The sequence below is a fragment of the Pelodiscus sinensis genome, chromosome 21 (assembly GCF_052426305.1).
Source record: "Pelodiscus sinensis isolate ZL-2025 chromosome 21, ASM5242630v1, whole genome shotgun sequence".
In the NCBI taxonomy this organism is placed as follows: Eukaryota; Metazoa; Chordata; order Testudines; family Trionychidae; genus Pelodiscus; species Pelodiscus sinensis.
The window spans coordinates 18,119,934-18,140,386 of record NC_143072.1 but is presented as its reverse complement, the minus strand read 5'-3'; the positions used below and the strand labels follow the sequence as shown (position 1 = coordinate 18,140,386).

General features: G+C 50.3%; 1 protein-coding gene across 1 annotated transcript in view; it reads right to left on the bottom strand.

Moving 5' to 3' along the window:
• The window catches only part of AKAP1 (A-kinase anchoring protein 1), a 57,323-nt gene that overhangs the window by 16,038 nt on the left and 20,832 nt on the right, over positions 1-20,453 (bottom strand). The window contains exons 2-4 of the mRNA XM_075904828.2: positions 10,474-12,190; positions 3,957-4,090; positions 1,733-1,859 (exon numbers count right to left, since the gene is read on the bottom strand). Coding sequence (XP_075760943.2) covers positions 1,733-1,859; positions 3,957-4,090; positions 10,474-12,166 — 1,954 coding nt within the window. The 5' untranslated portion in view covers positions 12,167-12,190. The remainder of the gene's footprint in view (positions 1-1,732; positions 1,860-3,956; positions 4,091-10,473; positions 12,191-20,453) is intronic.

The following is a 20,453-nucleotide window of genomic DNA, read 5'->3' as shown; positions in this document are numbered from 1 at the left end:
TCTTTCAGGCATGGCCTATGCTGGAAGGCTATCCTGGCATAAGTGCATCAGGCAGGCATGTAAACCGCCACGCTCCTGACGGGACAAATCTACTCTGACCAAACCCCCAGGCTACGTCTACACTACAGGCTTTTTGCACAAGAACGGCCGCTTTTGCGCAAAAATTTGCAGAGCGTCTACACTGCACGCGTGTTCTTGCGCAAGTAAATGTACAGTGAAACATCAGGAAAAAAAGGGCTTCTTGCGCAAGAGTTATTCCTCTCCCCATGAGGAATAAGCCCTGTTGCACAAGAGCTCTTGCGCGAGAAGGCAGTGTGGACGGGCAACAGGGGTTTCTTGCGCAAGAAACCCCTATGGCTAAAATGGCAATGAGAGCTTTCTTGTGCGAGAGCGTCCACACTGCCATGGATGCTCTTGCGCAAAAGCACATGACAGTGTGGACGCGCTCTTGTGCAAGACCTTTTGCTCAAGAACTCTTGCACAAAGCAGTTCTTGCGCAAAAAGCCTGCAGTGTAGACGTTTGGTCAGAGAGGATTCTTCCCATCAGGAGCATGGCGGTTTCTGTTTTTAAATACATGCCTGCCTGATGCACTTAGGCCAGGATAACCTTCCAGCATAGGCCATGCTGGAGATAAGCTCCCTAGGGCAGGGACTAAGAGTCTAAACCTATACGGCAAAAAGGGATATAAAATATAGGCGAAGTGAACGACCCAACGGCTGCAAACAGTCATTTCACTTTGTCTTCACCTAAATCCTGTCAGCAGGGGATTAGCTAGGTTCTAACACATTGTAGGCTACATTCCTGCACTAGTGCTCTAGCTAGCTTCTAAAAACAGCAACTAAAGACAGTACGTATCCGAGGTGAGAGTGTCGGGAAAGCTCATGCAGCTGGCGCTGAAGCACTCACCTAGGTGTCCTCATGGCTATTTCGTAGCCGACAAGCCAGCTTATAACTTGTGTGGGTATGCCTGCGTGTGCTGCAAATCACAGCCCCAGCCGCAGTGTAGACCAGTCTCCCCCAACCAGTGCTGTGAGTACCCTCAGGGATACTCGAGAGAAGTCGAGAGGGAAGGGGGTGATGTCAACAACTGAATTTTGGAGAAAACTGAATTTTTGTTTTAAATTTTACAGCGCTTTATTATTTTTGTACTTTTTACACCCAAAAACTTCGTCGCCTGCCCGGCTCCGATTAAGTTGTTGAAACAAATGTGTTGCAATGGTAGAAAAAAAAAATGTGTGAGAGAGAAAACTGTAGGGGGGTACTTTTGAAAGAGGGATACTTCATAAAAAAAGGTTGAGAAACACTGGTGTAGCGGTAACCTCCGAGGCACTCCTGGGGCAGACACATGATTAGGAAAAGAATACTAATATCCTGAGGTGTGTACACGTTTGTGGTAGAAGGGTTTGGGAAAACGGTATCCTGTAAATCTTGTCTGCAATAGGGAAAGGTGGGCATTGTACAATGCCCATTAGCTGGTTGAGGTAAGCTAGATGCTCTCCCCCACAACTGTAGTGTGTTAAAAATTCAGCTTCCTAGCACAGAGATGGCCTCGTATTGATACTATTGGAAGCATTAGCAGTCGCAATTTGAGAACAGGTTCCATGTCCAAGTTGCAGTCAGCTCACAGATCTAAACGCCCAGAGGTTAGATGTCAGACAACAGACCAACACCACAAAACGAACACAAAAAACCCCAAGACACCCACACACAACTTGCAATCATTTCGCTCACCTTCTATGTGACAAATCTGGACGTCCTGGGTGTAAGGTAGTGTTGAAATGTAAATTTTGGCACCCGAAGTTTGCTTCAGAAAACTCACATACCTCCCCTGCTTCCCAATCAGCCGGCCAACCAAATGCTTGATGGAAAGATGGAGAAAAGTCACCATTAGGAGCGAGACCAGCAGTTGGATTTTTAAATCATCCATGGCACTGACAAGCAACGCAACCGATCGTACCCTTTATGAAAAGGGGCAGAACTAGATGCCTGAATAGCGATCACAAGTGGCTCAAACGTAGTGGTCTGATGGACAAAGGCAGGAAACCAGCTGCAGTGTCTTAATTCTTCCCAATTATTTATTAGAATAGATTTCAGTTTACTTGTACAGAACCTTATCTGCCTGTAGTTAGGCAGAACTTCTGTGGGTAAAGTCTACTTGCTGGTGTGATAATCCCTGCATTCAACCCAGCTCAACTCTTTAAGCAAGCGTCATTCAGTACTTAAACTAGAAAGGTGACCTGTATCAATAGTAATGTGAGCTACTGTCAGTGCTGTCCTTCAGAGGCTATCTTCTATAAAGGTGGTAAAATCTCCCCACAAAACAAGGAATGTCTCTACTGCAGGGGTGGCCAACTCATCACAGGCAAAGAGCCAAAATAGTGAGACACATAGCGTAAAGAGCTGAGGGGGAAAAAAGTTGTCGAGAACAACGACAACAACAAAAAGCAGCCCCAGCCACCTCACTTGGTCGACCAAAAAAGCCCCAACCCCTGCTCTAAAATGCAGAAACTTCAGAAGGGAGAACATAAGAGGAGGATGTCATCAGAATTCCTCTAACTTCTGTCAGTGTGAATTATTTCAGGAACATGTGTAACCCCATTTATTATAGTTAATATTCATAACTCCCCCTCTGATTATCTAAACTACATGTGAGATGCTACTATGAACATTTTCCTAGAAGCAACAAGTGGGGAATCCATCAGAACACAGTGCAGAGCGAGCTTCTACCAAACATAACAGGACTTTGTCCCAGCACAGCTTAGGGAGATCTTGTTTAGCAACCCAAAGCAGTTTCCAATTTACCCACATTTTGTTAAGTCCATCTTTCCAGTCTGCAGAAACAGCCCATTCAGTGAGCGCAACTCCAGACATGAATAGAACGGCACCTTCTGTAAATCTGGCCCCATTTCTTCTTATGCCATTGTGCTTTTCATTAAAAAAATTCCCTGAGTTCGTGCTCTAACTAAAACTAATTACAAGTTTCTTCGGAGAAACACTAACAGCCTGCCCTCACTGGCCAGGGATATGGATTCTTGTACTACAGAGCTAATTCCTATGGTGACCAGAGCACCATGACGCCTGTTCTGGGCAGCTTTGAGTGTGAGGTGTGGAGGGCACCACGCTCCAGGTGGTGCAGAAGTTAGGGGGAGGGCCAGGAGCAGCCAACCATCTACTTGAGGCTCTTCCCCTTCCGGGAATGCAGCACTAGATTCCCCCTCAGGGGCCCATGGAAGCTGTTGGCACTGGAGGCAACACAGAGCATCCTTCCCAGCCCCAGGGAAAGTTTCTCTTTCTGGAGAGGAGTTCTCAGCTCATTAATGGGAATTGGCCCCTTAGACATTCAGAATCTCAGCAGAGCATACGGAAAACCACTTGGACAGCCCCTGTATGCAAGAAAAGCCAAACCACACGCTCTACCAAGGATCATGGTATCTGTTTTTCAGGGCTTATTCATTTGGAGATGGGGATTTTTAGCAATGTTTAGTTCTGTGCACGTTTTAATATCGGGGGGGGGCGCTCTCTATACTGTAACAGACTACAATCCAGGAGATGCATCCCAGTCAGCGTTCCCTCTCATTTCTTCCATCCCTTGGGGGATGACATTGTTATGTGCAGGGCTCGCTGAACTGCGGCAACACCCGCTCGCCAGTTGCGCTGTCCAGCGTTCTGTGCATGCGCAGATTGCCCGAACCCGGCTCTTCCGGGTTACAATCCGGGCGAGTAGATTGTATTATTTGTCAAGCCCTGGTTATGTGCACCCAGTGTGGGTGTGCACCACCAGTAGAAACACATACTGCCAGCTGTGGGTGCTCAGCTAATCAGCTAGGCAGCACCTGATCTTTCCTGAGTGGTCACCCAAGCACTCAGCTTACTGTTCCCAATCTTCCTCTAACCTAGCCAACACTCTCTAAGGTCAGTGCAGGGGGCTACGGATGCAGAGTATTTGGCTCGTTACCTTTGGCACTTCTATCTCCCAGATAGTGAGCTCAGACTTATGGGACTCTCCTCCTGGCTTGGAGTTCAGGCAACTTTCAGTCTTCCCAAGGGCACATCCACTGTCCACAGAATCCATGCTATTTACATCTGAACCTACAAGAAAACAAACCACGCCAGTTTTCACACAGTCTGGATCACCCAGCTCAGACTCCACACGAAATCTGTCAAAACTCCCATTTCACATACATGCCCAAACAGAATCCCTAATACATGTTCACACTTCGTACTCTACCTTGTGGGTCTGCTATTCATTCTCAGCTCTTCGAGGAAAAACTAGCTCTGAGCTAGTTGTGGGAACAGGCCACTAGAAACCCATTTCGTGATCCCCCTAACACCGTGGTCACCAACCAGTAGATCGCGATCTACCGGTAGATCTCAGGGGCTCTAAGAGTAGCTCTTGAGCCCTCGCTGAACTGCACACCTGCGCAGTACATTTACATTAGATTGCCTCATGTAATGTAGGCGGGGCTTCAAGGAAGGGGCGGGGCAGTAGATCTTCGCCTGTTCTGAGACTTAAAAAGTGATCTTGGGTGTAAAAAGGTTGGAGACCACTGCCCTAACACCTCCAGAAGAATTCCACGTGAGAAGAAATTGGAACCTAATTAGGAAGCACAAGCATACGCTGTAATGCGAGGGGCTGAGGGCAAGACCCCAAGAGTTTGTGCGGAGTCAGATACAGAAGCCCTGGGTTATTACTGGTAGAACACAAACCCCATACAGCCGAAGTATCTGAATTATGTCCCCTTGGAATTAATAGGGCTGGTGCTGGAATACGAGCTGTGAGGAGACTTCTTCAAACTTGAAACTCCCTACGGGTTATGGGGGAAAAGGGAAATGGAGTCTTTCTTATTGGAGGCCTCCTGTCATCACATTATGGCTGCCATGGACCAGGACAGAAGCAGAGAGAGGAATAAGCCACCTCCGAAGAGCCACGGCTTTGCTGCAGGCCACACGTGTCCTACTGAGAAGCACCCAAGCCCTTCAGAGCCCTCTATTCAGCAGATAGGGCTTGGAAACATCAATGAGACACCCCCCACAAACATCAACAGATGACAGACTGAAAGCTCTTTATGGGCAGTTTTGGCCGCTTTGATGCAAAGTACAGACCCTTCTCTCAGCGTAAACTGGATGTGGCATGGTTGTGACGCTCCTGAGTCCTCCCCACTGTGGCTGGAAGGGGGAGGACATCTTTAGAGCAATCCAAGGGACCACCTCCAAAGACGCATGGAACGTTCCAGCTGCAAAGAAAACTCTCCTGAAAGGGCTTCCGTGTAGCACGAACTAGGCACCTCCCAAGCCACTGCATGAGGCAGAGTCCTGCTGAGGCTAAGGCATGCTGCTCCTCATTCCAGCTATTAGGGTTGAGGAAGCCTCGAATGGCCAAGGGGAGGAAGAGGTTAGTCATTTAGGGTGTGCCTAGACTACAGGGTTTTGTCGACAAAAGTGGACTTTTGTCGACAAAACTATACCTGGGTCTACTCTGCCGCTGAGTTCTGTTGACATAACATCGACAGAACTCAGCAGTTTTGTCGATGGCTGTAAACCTCATTCGACAAGGAATAACGCCTTTTGTCGACAGAGTTCTGTCGACAGAAGGTGTTATTGCATCTACATGGTCATGTCGACAAAACGGCTTGCTTTGTCGACAGAACTGGATGTAGTCTAGATGCTCTGTCAACAGAAGCTTTGTCCACAAAAGCCTCTAGTCTAGACGTACCCTTAGGGATGGGATTTGGGGGGAACCCAAGGAAGAGATGCATGCAAGCCACAAATCTCTCCCATGCAAGTTCCTAGCAGAGATTCATCTGGGCACATGCGATTTAATAAAAGTAAGCTTCCAAGAGAGAGAAACACAGGCCCTCTTTTTTTGAGCTGCGTTTAGTTTGAAAACTTCTAAGCGTGCTGATGTTCAGAGGAGCCGTTCCTTCCATGGAAATCGGATTCATGCCACCAGAGCAGATCTTCCCTTGGTACTCCTGAGCCGGGCATGCAGCCTAGCAGTTAGCACAGGGAGTTACCTAGAATGCAAGAGGTCGAGGGCCCTGACTTTTGAATGGGGAATCCAGAGGTACCTGGTGCTTAGCACCTGTCAGCCCAACAGATGCAATTTTGAGGGTTACAATTCCGGGTTATGATTCCCCTGGTCAGGCAACCTCGCCTCCCAGAGGCCCAAAACTAAGGTAGCATCTTCTACCTGGGAAGGATAGCCTACAGATGTAAGTTGTAGGGATGAGCATTACAAGGTCTATCAAGCAGTAATGCAAGAAATCTACAGGCCCAAGGGAAGAAATTAGCTTAATCACTTTACACAAACTATGTGGCCGACAAGCTTTACCATACATAGGTCAGCCAGCAGCGACCTCATGTCCCAAAAATACCATAAGACCACTCTGATGAACAAATCCATCGACTTGTAGCCACAAGAATGCAGCTGACACCAGTTGGGATATCTTAGGATCGTAACACCAGCACGCCTTCAACTGCATGAATGTTGCTGCAACCGACTGATGGTTGCAAGTCAGAGAGAATTAATATACTGACCTACAGCATCAGGAGACCCCAACATTATTAGGTGGGAGGGATTTAGTTATGGACAAAGGAGACTGAACATGCACAGTGGCTACCAGACCCCATAGCAGGGCTAACCACAGCCTAGCTTGTTGAGGCCCACCTGTTTGGGTTGGATTGGTTGGTGTGTTTACTAAGGATGTAAGAGTGTGGTTAAAAACATAACCGTGTAACTGCTAAGTCACCGTGGTTACATGCGCTGCAGTGGGGGTGAGGCTAGCAGAGACTCCAGTGCTTTGCAGCCGGCTTGTGGAACCTGCAGCCGGAGGGGACAAAGCCAGGCTGGCCATGGACAGGGGCTACTCAGGTGGGCCCTGTAGGGATGGAGCAGTTCCCTGCCCAGGACAGGTGGGGCGCTGTTCCAGCCCCTACTGGTTAATCTTTTACATCCCTAGTGTTTCCTGGGTTAACAAACCATGGCAAATTCAGAAGCTTCCCCCCCCCCCCCCACCTGTGTGTTGCGAACCCGCATAAGGGAGCTCCCAAACGAACAGTACTTGTAACAACTCCTGGGCCTGGTACCCAACCTCAGAGCGTTGACTGGGAGCCCGCATGTAATCCGAATGCTACGTATCAATCGATCAGGCAAGGGAAGAGCGAGACTCCGTTCAGTCAACACTTCTAATTACAAGTTGAGGAGGCAGCATGAGGGAGAGGCCCAGGAGAGCATTAAAAGGACAATAAAAGCAAAGAGCCTATTAATACATTACTGGGATAAGGTTCTAAGAGTCCTCACCTGCCCTCACCTATTGGAGCCAGGTGGCCAGAACCCAACTCAGGATATTAAAGAGTAGTTAGTTAGTAACCACCTAACTGCTAAAAATCCTAGTGGTTACACACTTCCCAGGAGCATGGCCAGCAGCCAGTGAGCGCCAGGAGCCGGCTCCACTGTGCGCTCTGCAGTACAAGCTTTATCAATGGCAGAACCCGCGGCATGGCGTGGCAGCTGGCTCCTTGGGAGCCAGTGCATGCTGGGAGCTGGCTTTTAAGACGGCTCCTGCTCCTTTCCCGGCCCTGCGGCGGCTCGGATACAGAGCAAGCAGCACAGGGTGGCAGCCGGATCCCAAAGAGCCAGCTTTTAAGATGGCTCCTACCCCTGCAGAGGCTCCGATACAGAGTCATCAGTACAGGGTGGCAGCCAGCTCCCGGCCCTGAGGCTGGCTCGGATACAGGGCCAGCAGCACGGGGTGGCAGCCGGCTCCCTGTGAGCGGGTCGGGAGCAGGTGTGTAACTTATGATAACCGATGAGCTCGTGCCCTTTCACAGTCTTAGTCCCCACTTAGGCTTTCTGAGCCAGACTCAGCTGTGACGAGTGGGGGACACTTTTTAATCCGCTCTCCCCCTACCGGCTTCGCCTATTAAACCCCTTCCTTCCCTTCAGCATGCTATGGGCACGTGCCAAGCAACCTCCATCTCCCTGTACATCAGTGGTTCTCAACCTGGGGCCCAAGGCCCCTGTGGGGGTCCGGGAAGAGGTTTCAGGGACGTCACCCAGCAGGGCCAGCACTAGACTCGCTGGGGCCTAGGGCAGAAAGCCAAAGCCCTGCCTCCTGGGGTGGAATCATAGAACAGGAAGCTCAGTCCTGAGTTTTGCCACCTGGGACTGAAGCTGAAACAATGGAGCTTTATGGGGGCCCAGGCAACAGGCCTGCTTATAACCCCCCAAGACCGGCCCTGTGTCTTTTATATGCAGAAAACCAGTTTGTATGACACAGGAGGGCCATGGAGCATTTATAGCCTGTTTGGGAGGGGAGGGACTCAATAAAACGAGAGAAAGGCGAGAACCCCTGCTCCTCAGTCTGTTCTGGCCTGAGAGTTGCCTCTTCATTGTGAGGTCTCAATTCAGTCCCCCCGTATCGACGTGTTTGTTTTTCCAGCTAGTCGTGTGGAGAAGCAAACGTGGCAAGGCAGGCGTAATTGCTTCCTTCCCGCCCACAGTAGTAAGCAGCGTTTCTTATAGACGGGACATCTGGAAAATGGCTAATCCAGGCGTCTTATTAAAAGCTGCCAAGCCTGCTCGTCAGCAGCGGGCAGCACTCCTGTTACTCCGTAGCAGCTGCAGAATGCAGCCTGCCTAGAGGAGCTGGTTGCACCAGAGGGTTGTATGAAGAATGTCTACACGCAGCTTTTACGGCTCAGGGGCGTGTCTCCACACCCTGTTAGCCTAATACACAGGGAACCGGGGCCACAATTTTTGCTGACAGGGCACTCCACGATTTCGGAAAGTGGTCAAGGGCCACGCTTTTCTATGGAGGGGGCGCAGGGTCTGGGACGGAGGTTGAGTGCAGAAGGGGGCGCGGGGTAGGGGACAGACGGAAGAGAGGGCATGGAGTCTGAGGGCGAAGGGGGGGTTTGTGACGTGGGGCAGGGGATTGGGGTGCAGGGTCCAGCAGAGGGTAGGAGTGCAGCAGAGCAGTCCGATGCTGAAAGAGGTGCGGGGCTGCTCTGAGGCATCAGGCCATATTTTGCCCATCCCTAGACTAACAAGAAATAGCTACCTCTGGCTTTAACACGACTCAGCAGCTAGCGAGAGGTGTTGCAGCAAAGAAAGAGAAGAACCCTCACTAGCCACACACGTGTGGACACGGGCGGCTGAGAGGTTCCATCGTGCACCCACTCTCCAAGCGGGCAGACCGAGTCAAAGAGGTTACATTTCAACCAATCGAGTAGTTGATGGAATTTCTACGGCTCTTGGATGTTTCTGAGGGAGAGGTGCAGCAGGAAATCGGTACGAGCGGGGACTACTTTGGTCCCTGCTTGCATCATTTCCCCCGCTGCGAAGACAGTGCTGGAGGGAACCTGCTTTTAAGCCAGCTCCCCCCAACACCAGCTCCTCCCCCTTGGCACCTGTGACACAGAGGCAGCAAGAGGGCGGGGGGAGCAACTAGCGAGTAGTGACTTGACTGCCCAATATGCTCGGGGCGACTAGGCGCTTACATCCGTAGGGTCCGTGCAGACAGCAACGCCGCGGGTCTTATGCAGCTGCCCTGCTCCAGCCTTTCGCGCGCACACCCACCCACCCCTCAGAAACCAGCCCTAGCACAGCCCTTCAGCCAAAAGCAAGAGCCCAGTGCTTGCTGCTGGACCTCCAGCAGGCCGCTGCTCAGCCGTAACAGGCTTGTGCTTTGGGGGCCCCTGCCTGCCGGGTGCTGGGCTCTCCGACCCAACACACACTGATTTCAATGGGACGGCTTTTCGTGCTTTACACGAATCACGCGCGTAAGGCCTTGCTGGAGGGGGGCCAGCATGCTCGGTGCCTTGCCGAGGTTCTGGGATACCACATGGCCAGCTACAGCTTATCTTAGCCCTCCCCTCACCCTGGAGTGCAACCCTGGGGCATCATTCTACCCCGCTGAGCATACAACTGGTCACTTAACTTGGCAGAGTTCTCTTTCCTGGGAACAGGTAACCACTAGGGATGTAAAATCCTATTTAATTGGTTAACCAGTTAAACATGTTGTTTAACTGATGGGGGAAGGGGCACTCCAGGCCGGTTGGTGCAATCCCCCACTGCTGCTGGGCTGGTGTGCCCTCCCCCGCTGCAAGCAGGGGCTACATTGGTTGGACTGGAGCAGCCACTGCCAGTGGCGGGTCATGGTACCCCACAGTGCAGGGGCTGCTCTGGTATTCTGGTCAGAACATCCCTGACTCATGGCTGGGCCCTGTGGTTCTGAAGCAGGGAGCTGCTCCAGGTTAACTGGCAAGCCTCACCCTTAACAGGTTAACCATTCACCTCTCTAATACGAATGAGAGGTTAACCATTCACCTCTCTACCAATGAGCAGGCCTACTAAACTGTGAGGAGATCCAAATCTGCGTCCTCCAAGCAGAACCTGCCCAGTGCTGTACTAACGTACCTCCCACCCATTGTGTTTTCGGTGAGGCTCTTAAAGAGATCTGAACCCTTACCTCCTGAGTGGTCTGCATCTGTCTCTGCTGTCCAGGGCTTTTCGTGTCTCAGATCGGCACTGTCCCCTTTCAGCATCCCATTGCTGTATGGCACTTCCTCGTCCCCTAATATAGGGGTCTGGAGTTCCTCGCTCTGTGCCATATCCTGCTCCATAGAAGCATCCTGGATCCCAGACGTGCTCAGCAAGTCTGAACGCTGGCTCGAGAGCCGAGACAGCGACGTGCTTTGCAAAGGATCCTCGACGCTCGTCCCATCTTCAGACGTACATGCGCTGCACCCGGAATCCTCCGTCGCCACGTGCGATTCTTCCAATGCCTCTCCGTGGTTTGTCACCAAAGTCCGGTTGTCTCCTTGGCTTTCACTCTGCGCAGATTTCTGTGGCCGACGGTCTTTCGGGTCTCCCGGCACCGGGTTAGATAAGCGCCCGTATTTCAAACAGCTGGAATACGACGCGTAGCGATTGAGTTTCTCTTCTGGCATCACTGCAACGTTCTCGGTGGGAACAGTTTTGTTCCCTTGGCTCGATTCCACGACAAGCATCTCATTGGATGAAATGCTCACTCTGTCCAGCGGGGTCTCAACCCGGCTCGCTGTGACTTGACACAGCCTACCAGACACCTCGCTGACTGAATTAGACAGCACTTCCTCAGTGGCTGCTAAAATTACTTTGGAAATAATCTGTATGGCTACTTGCTCGATTTTCTCCACTTCGTTTTTGTCCAAACTCACTCCTTCAATTCTCTCTCTTTCCAAACTATCCCCTTTTGCTTGCGTATCCCTGTAGCACTTCTCTTCTCTTCCCTGACATTTAAGCACAGTACTGATGGTCATCTCTGATATCTCTTCTTCCCCAGATAGATCCGAGCAGGCAGACTCTACGCAATTACTCGGTGATTTCTCAACTATCAACTCTCCCTGCCCTGGGACAGTGCCTTCAACGTCCTCTCTATCATCTTCATCTAGTACAGTAGGCTGGGCAGTGGCCGAGTTCTCTGGTCCAGAGCCAAGGGCTGGCAAGCAGTCAGTCTCTGAGGATGTCGCTTCTGGGCACTGGATTTCCCTAGACGGATTCTCCGAAGAGTCGTGTGTCATTTCTACTGCACTATTTTCCCTGGTCTTTCCCAGAGACTCTCGTTCTGACTCTACCACTGAACTCAGCAGCTGCTGGTCTGGGATTCCACTGAAAGTCGACTCCGGTTTGGCGCTAACCACAGAGTTGTCACAGCACCCTTCGCTCTTCGGGGCTGGAGGGGGAGATACTTGTGCAAGGGACCCGGTTTCATCTTCAGACGCTGCACCTTCCAGTTTTTCACTGTCGTCGTCCTCAAACGTGCCCGATTCGACGGTCGTTACTGCTGTGGCTGGAAGGTCCCTGGAGGGAACTAATCTTGGTGGAGCTTCCCATGCTAGAGATGGTGTCGTTAACCCTACGGACAGCTGAGAAGTTACAGTTTCATTCTCTGGACAGTCCTCTTCTGACGTCACAGGCAGGTCTTGATTAGCGTTTGCTTCTTCTCTGGACAGAGGTTTCTTTATGGGAGGCTCAAACCTCTGATCTTCCACGCCAGCTAACGTTTGTCTGTCATGATTGCTTGCACGCTCCTTTTTACGAGAGAAAAACCACCACCAGCCGATCAGTGCCAGCACTCCTGGTAAGGCGTATGGGAAGAAAGTGCGGAAGCGTAAAGCCATTTTAGGGAGCCTCAGCAGTTATACCTAGAGAGAAGGAGAGAGAGAGAAAGATGCAACTAGCATTAGGAACTGTATTGGGGGGGTTTTTAAGACAGAGAAGTGATAGTGGGGAATTGCATGGGGATGGGAGATGAGGGAGAAGTCAAGATTTTGCAGAGTCCTCTTTTTTTTTTTTTTAAATGATTTGCCAAATCTAGCTAGATGTACTAACCTCTGTCTTCCCAAGTCACTGGCTACTTTGATGAAAAGCACTTCTGTTTCACTACATGAGCCCCTCTGCTACATTGGCACAGTCTAGCACAAGGCGCTTGGAGACCTGGGCTCTATTTCAGCCTCTGCCACAGGCTGGCTTAATTACCTTGGGCAAATCACTTAACACCCTTCATCTCTCCTCTATTTAAGACACAAGCCCGTCAGTAGAGGGCCTGTCTTGCTAGGAGCCTCCACTGAACCTAGCACGACAGGGTCTGTCGTCTCAGACTGGGACTCCAGGGGCAGCTTGTAATGCAAATAAAACGTAGAAGGTAGGACGGCTTGAGAGGGTGCCAGCTATTTATCAGAGCCAGTGGGGAAGGCGGGGGTGCACTGGGAAAGAAGGAGCTATCTCTGCAGTGCTTGGGAGAAGGGCAGAGGATGCAGAGCCACAGTGGTCCAGGAGCCGGGACAAGCTGGGACTGCTCAGTCCCGACTCGCGCCGCCCCCAGAAGTTAACCCCGCTGTGGCTCTGGCGTTAAAATATAGTAAGAGCTGGGCTGCCTGCGTGCCTGGTTCCTACTACTTTTAAACTACAGAGCCACAGCGGGGGTTGCGAGCGCCCCCCTCCATATCAAGTAGTCGATGGAATTTCTATCGACTATTCGATTAGCTAATTAACCGCTACTTAACATGCCCAATTCAAACCAGTCTCCAGTGCAGTTCAGGGCTTCCTAAGGGCAGGTCATTCCGTAACGTGGGCTACACGCACATCTGTCTGGAGCATCGGGTACCAGGAGCCAACGGGAACAGAGGGATCTCGATGCTGCATCAGACCAAAGTATTTTCCACAGACTGCAAGTTCACTGGCATTCAAACCCAAAACAGATTATTTAACTAGAGAAGGAAACACTCTTTACGTCCTAGAAGAGTTTTTATTTGAGCCACAAGTATCTGCCCTCACCCCATCATTTCAGCCTCCTATCAGACCATTACTTTAGGAATCAACATACAGCAGGAATCCTCATCTCTCACGCTGGGTTCTCCCGGCCACAGCAAGAGTGGACGCTGTGGCCGTTTAAAAAACCCAAAACAAAACATGCCGGGGTTCCCATGGGACTGGCTTGCATGGCGATGAATCACTGCAAGGCCCTAGTGGCAAAACCAAAGGCGATTTCCTTTGTCACTAGGATACGCTCCTCTACAAATCAGGTTACTGCTTGGTTTATGAATAAATTAGCAGGTAAGAGTCTCTCTCCCTCTTCCTGCCTTGAGGGAGAACTGATGCTTTGGAGGTTAACACTTGAAGGCAGTGAGATGGGGAGCAGGGAACATGAAAGTTTCATCACCTGGTCTCAACAGGGACTGAGATTAGCCTGGGGACATTACTGTGATTTTTTTAAAATTACCAGCTATATATAGTTACATTTGTGTCATGAGACTGATTTAAAGGGACCCCCCAAAAAAAGAAAAATCAAGGCAACTTCCAGTGTCCCTAATTCACCCCCTGAGCATCGGAGCAGGTATAAGCACAGAATTCCGGCCCTAATGAAGTGTGCTGAGGCTAAAGCAATGGTAAGATTTCTGCAATTCCTAGCTTGTCTCTAAGTTACAGCCTTTGCCACATTAACAAGGGACTCTGGAAGGAGAATTAAGTGTAGCTGGGATTTCTCCAGCCAGGGCGACCACCAAGATCACCAGTCTACAAGCCAGCTGGCTCCGAGTTCTGGCAATGGGATGCACAGTCTCTTGTCTCTGGGTCACTGGTTTAAAATCAGAAGCAGCCAAGAACTGTTGCTAGCTGGCAGCTGTTTGGTGGCCCCAAAGTTTCACGAATTGGAGGCCTCAGCCTGCTTCCTGATTCAGCCAGTGATTTCAGTTTAGTATCCATTTATTGAGTGATAGTAGGTTTGCGCAATGTTTGTGTGTATGTGTGCGCGCACACAATTTATATATCCATTGTATGTTAATCAGAGTGAATTTGTAAGACTATAAAAGTATAAAATTCATCAGCATTTAGACTCAGAGGAACTATGTATAGACATGAGACAACAAGCTGAAATGCAAGATACTGTGGGCTGAGGGCCTATAAGATGTTAGTTTAGCTATTTTAGGCCTTGGAGACAAGAATGATGGTGTAAGTTAATGACAGAGAAATAACCCAAAATATTAGAGGAAGAGGTACCCACTGGTAATATTGCAGAAGGATAGCTAGAAGATTTCAAATTATAAAATGCTGTAACAAACACGGTTTCTAACACGTGCAAGACAAAGGCGGCAAGAACCTACTCAGCATTTGGGGTCCCTTGTGTTTCCAGGGGACAGACTAATACAAGAAAGTGTCCTCCCTCTTATGTTCACGCACAGAATGTAGGTACAGGTAGACTCAGTATACAAAAAAAGGGGTGTGCACACCCAGAACAGGAAATTTGAGCTTCCTCTGCAAAACTCCAGCAGGAATCACTCCCAAGTTGATGATCAATCCATTAGAAGACCAACAGAGTCTTATCACCATCTAAGAGGGAGGATGTCCATAGGTATAACTGGCATATGGTACTGATCCTGAGGAATTGTACACACTGTGCCATTTATCACTTTATTGGTAACTAATAAAACTACTCAAAGACAGATGCTCTTGTACATGGAGGGTTTTTTTCTTCACTCAGTGCACAATCAACCTGTGGAACTCCTTGCCAGAGGATGTGGTAAAGGGTAGGACTTTAACAGGTTCAAAAAAAGAGCTATATAGATTCATGGAGGTTAGGTCCAATCAATGGCTATTAGCCAGGATGGGTAGGAATGGTGTCCCTGGCCTCTGTTTCTCTGGGATGGGGGTAAACAGGGGAGAGATCACATGAGGATTATCTGTTGTGTTCCCTCCCTCTGGAGCATCTGGTATTGGTCACTGTTGGCAGACAGGATACTGGGCTGGATAGACCGTTGGTCTGACCCAGTATGGGCGTTATGTTATTTGGCCATGAAGCCAAAGCTGAACCCATGGAAGCACGATTAACATTCAATGAAATAAGAAAGGCGAGCCAGAAGACAAGCGTTAAAGAGACACCCAGGATACCGACCAAGACAGCATCCTCGTGGGAAGCGTCAGAGGAGGCCTGTGTCTGGGAAAGCAGCCAGCCAGAGAGGTAGTGCTTCCAGGTGAAATTTAAAGTGCAATGAATGGACAGGGCACTACCGCGAAAGTCACCCTGTTCTTTCAGAAGGGACCCAAGACATCAGCCACCAGGGCCAGTCTTTCCCCAGCATCCGCACACTGCATGAGGCTGTTTCCACAGTGCAGCGTGCGGATATTGTGCATGCACACACCAGGACTGTCTGGAATCCGGGACAAGGAAACGATTTCTGCTGAGCTAGATATAGCTCCAGTTAATTGCAGAGCTTTTTTTTTTTTTTTTTTAAATGGTTACTCTGGAGACACGGGAGAAGAGTAGGCGTGTGCTTTCATGTCTGGCAAGAGAAGCTGGTAGGATGGTGGCACAGGGAGGGCTGCTTGTCTCCTATTCCCTACACCAGAGAGCTACTTGGAGAAAGGCAGATTCCGCTATGGATTAAGTTCAGCACACGAGCACATTTCAAGGGCACGAGAGCTGCGAATGCACGCCACACGCATAGCAGGGCTGCGGCACGCACACCCCGCCACAACCTGCTATTGAGGCAGACCGGTGGCTGAATTGGGACCACAACAGGAGTACCCGGGGGAGACGGAAAGGCCCTCAGCTTAGTCCGTGACATGCAGAACTCTGTCAGATATTCTTGGGAAAGGAGTCCCCCTTCCTTCTGAGCTCTAGACAGAGCCGCTCCCTCCCGCGCTGTTATTTACATTCATCGGCGTAAACTTCAATTGACATAAGCAGCTTTGGAATTCCTAGCGACTTGCCGCATTAGGCCTGCAAAACCCGCAAGCCCCCCCCGCGTAACAGGCCTGCCATGCCTTCTCCCCACAGGGTGTTCACTTATACAAGGATACAGAAAGCGGGGCCATTCTTCCTGGCTTAAGCAGGGCGTTGTGTGTAAACCAGCCCTCCTCTTTCCAATTCCTTCAGCAGCTTGGCAGGGAGACTGCTTCCTTCACATGCAATATGGCTGGGTGGCCTGCCAAGAGGAGAGACTGGAGAACGATTTGGACGAGGGATGTGAAGGGTAACCGGTAAGTGGGCGAGGCTTACCGATTCTTAGTAACCGGTAGGGCCTAGAGCAGCTGTTCCTCCCAGGCCCATGCAAGCTCCTGTCTGTGGCAAGCCCGGCCCAGCCTGCATGCTGCAGGCAGAGACAGTTCATGGCTCAGTCCGTACTTCTCTGCGGGGGGGGGGGGGGGGGGGCTACTCTAGCCCCACCCCACACACCTTCCCCACTTTAACTGGTTAACCAATTAAACGGGATTTTACATCCCTAGTTCAGACAATTGCTTTCTAACTACTTCATGCTGCCTGGGTCTGGCAAGTCCCTGGAAGGGCAGCCCACAATGCTACCCCCTAAAACATTTGTTTGCGCTTCCTAACCTCTGCTTCCAAACACCCCTCTGTGGGTATGTCTAAACGACATCCCTTTTTCGCTAAAGGGATGTAAACTAGACATATCGAAATTGTAAATGAAGCGGGGATTTGAATTTCCTGTGCTTCATTTGCATAATGGTGGCTGCGGCTTTTCCCCCAAAAAGCCGCTTTTTGGGAAAAAGTCATCAAGACGGGGATCTTTTGACAAATGCCCCATTTTAAAAGATCCTGTAACCCTCAAAAAATGAGGTTTACAGGATCTTTTGAAACGGGGCATTTCTGTTAAAAGATCCCCATCTTGACCGTGGTTTTTCCCCAAAAAAGCAGCTTTGAAAAAAAGCCACAGCTGCAATTATGCAAATGAAGCAGGAAAATTCAAATCCCGGCTTCATTTGCAATTTTGATATGTCTAATTTATATCCCTTTAGTGAAAAAGGGATGTTGTTTAGACATACCCTGAAATGCAGCTTATGACTGGAGGTCATAAATGAAAGACAAGGTGGTCTGTAGTTTTCACACAAGTTAGCATGTCAAGTTAGAGACTACAAGGGGAGCCCAGTGTTCGTTGGTAACATTCACTTGAATTAATCTGGAAATTTGAATCTCTACTTTCTCCTTCGCTCCACTTTCTGATTCAAGGCCCTCGTGCCAAAAGACACTTACAATCTGTAGAGAAACTCTCGCCACGTGCTTCACTGTCACAGCGTTGCTCTGCCAGCGTTGTCTGAGTTATAAAAAGGCAGGGCGGACATGCCTTTCCTTAACAGACAAAAATCTACAGCCTTGCAGCTGCCACATGGGACTGGCTAAGCCATTGTGCATTACAACTATATAGACTAGCTGCACAGAGTTCTCACACTTCACTTGGCACCGAGCAGAATTTAAAGCAAGACAGGGTGTCTTCGGCGACACCCTTATCCATTAAGAACTTTTACCTAGCTGCACACGTCTCTGAAGTTAACTGTTTTACAGGGACTGTAAATTTCACTCCAGTGGGAACAGCTCGCTGGAGAAGAGTTTGGGATTGCTTAACGGGTGTGAGATCTTGTTTTTCAGAGCACAGGATTTATTGAACTTGAAGAGGAAAACACCAAGCCTGTCTCTACTAGGGATGTCTATGACTAGCCGGATAAGCAATACAGGCAGTCCCCGGGTTACGTACAAGATAGGGACTGTAGGTTTGTTCTTAAGTTGAATCTGTATGTAAGTCGGAACCGGCGTCCAGATTCAGCCGCTGCTGAAACTGACCGCCAGTTCTGACTTACATACAGATTCAACTTAAGAACCCCAAGCTTCCCCAAGTCAGCTGCTGCTGAAACTGATGAGCGCTGATTCCAGGAAGCCTGGGGCAGAGCAACTCTGCCTGGGCTTCCTGTAGTCAGCACTGGTCAGTTTCAGCAGCGGCTGACTTGGGGACGCCTGGGGCAGAGCAGCTGGGGTGCTGCTGGGTTGCTCCAGTAGCACCCCTTGGCGCTACTGGACCAACCCAGCAGCATCCCAGCTGCTCTGCCCCAGGCGTCCTGATTCAGCCACTGCTGAAACTGACCAGCAGCGGCTGAATCAGGACCTGGGGCAGAGCAGCTGGGGTGCTGCCGGGTTGGTCCAGTAGTGCCCAGAGCGGGTGCTGCAGGACCAATCCGCAGCGCCCCAGCTGCTCTGCTCCAGGGTCCAAAACAAAAGCCTGGTCTGCTGGGGAGGGGGGGGGCCACACTATCCACGCCCCCCCCCCCCCCAGCAGACCAGGGACATGGGGAGCAGAGCAGCAGCGGCAGCGGGGTGCCACGCCTCTGAGGCTTTGCTCTGGCAAAGTCTCAGAGGCGCGGGACCCCTCCCCCCCGCGGCTGCGGCTTCAGTCCCGGTGCCTGTGGTCTGCTGGGGACGGTCTCCAGCAGACCACAGGCACCGGGTCTCAAGCGGCAGCAGCAGCGGTTCCCGCGCTTCTGAGGCTTTGATCTGGCAAAGCCTCAGAAGCGCGGGAACCCGCCCGGTGTCCCTGGTCTGCTGGAGACGGTCTCCAGCAGACCAGGGGCACCAGAGCAGCTTACGAACGGGGCTCTCTCGCCCCGGAGCTCGCAGGTAGCAATCCGCTACCTCGACCTCCGGGGCGAGAAAGCCCCGTTCATAAGTGCGGATCCGACATAAGTCGGATCCGCGTAAGTCGGGGACTGCCTGTAGCTTATCTGGTAAATGGTTATTGGCTAACATCCCGGTTAACCACAACACTCCCTCCGCTGCATGCTCTGCATTTAAAACTCAGACTGGAATGCTAGCTCAGTCCCAGCCCACCGGTCCGAGTTTTTAATAAAGAGCGCACAGAGGCTGCAGCGCAGGGCAGCAGGCGGTCCATGTGGGGAGCCGGTGATGCTTACCAGTTAGCCGTTCACATCACAAATTCCTACTCTGGATGAAATTTTTTTTCAAGCTACAGATTCATATTTTGCAGGCTCAAAGAATTTTTGAAAAAAATAAGTTGAAGGTTTTTAGTTCCTCCCCTTTGCCCCCAAGGCACCTTTTAGGTGGGAAGGATTAAAGCCTCCACCTTAGGAAAAGCTTAGCCTTCCACCCTACAGGACAGTAGTGCTCTGCAATCTGCCTCGGAAGTTCATTCACTGTGCTTAAATTATGCATTATAATTAATGCAGAACCACCACACAAACTGCCTCATGGGTGTACCACAAACCTACACGACAGCGCTATTACATGTGCTTGCATAAGTACCTCCCCAGTGAGCCTTCCCGATTAAAGGCTCCCATCAGTCCATTCCCTGGGCTGCGACACCAACTGCCCAAGCACCAAATAGCCCCCTTCCATTCTGCTCTGCTTTGTGACAGCAGCAATAGCTGCACGGACAGTATCCTGAGCCCAAGGCAGCTAAAAATACAAGTGCTATGGTCCAGTCCCTTGATGGTTCCATCATTTCAGTTGCTCGGGAACTTAACTCTGCGGTGATTTTTTCATTCACGGCGGGACTATTGCTTTAGCAAATGTTCCTTGTGAACGGAGTTCTATCTAATGTGGAATAAATTGTGTTATGTGCACTGAGCCATGTGTGGATGTGCACCACCAGTAGACACACATGCTGCCAGTTAATTATCTGGGCAGCATATGAATCTCTCCTGGGTGGCCGTCCAAGCGCTCAGATTACAGGGAACACTGCTTGTGAACATGTGCAGTTTAATGGTTAGGGTCTTCTGCTTAGTGAGAACTGTTGGTTGGCACTAGGCTTAAATAAGAGTAGAGGACCCACCTCCAAGTTTTCCTAGTTGAGAAATTATATAAAAGCCAGGGCTTTTATAACACCACAAGACGGAAACAGGCATGTAAACACAGAGCTGGCCAGGGGACAGTGTGACACCAACAGATGTCCCCTCAAACAGACTGCGAAGGAACCATGTGGTACCCTGAATTTAGTATGCCAGCTGTGATGCCCAAGCAATCCACATAAGAACACAGGAATGGCCATATTGGGTCAGACCAAAAATCCATCTAGTCTAGTATCCCGTATCAAACAGCGCACAACTCCAGGTGCCCCAGAGGTAATGAACCGAATAGGTAATCATGAAGTGATCCATTCCCAGCTTCTG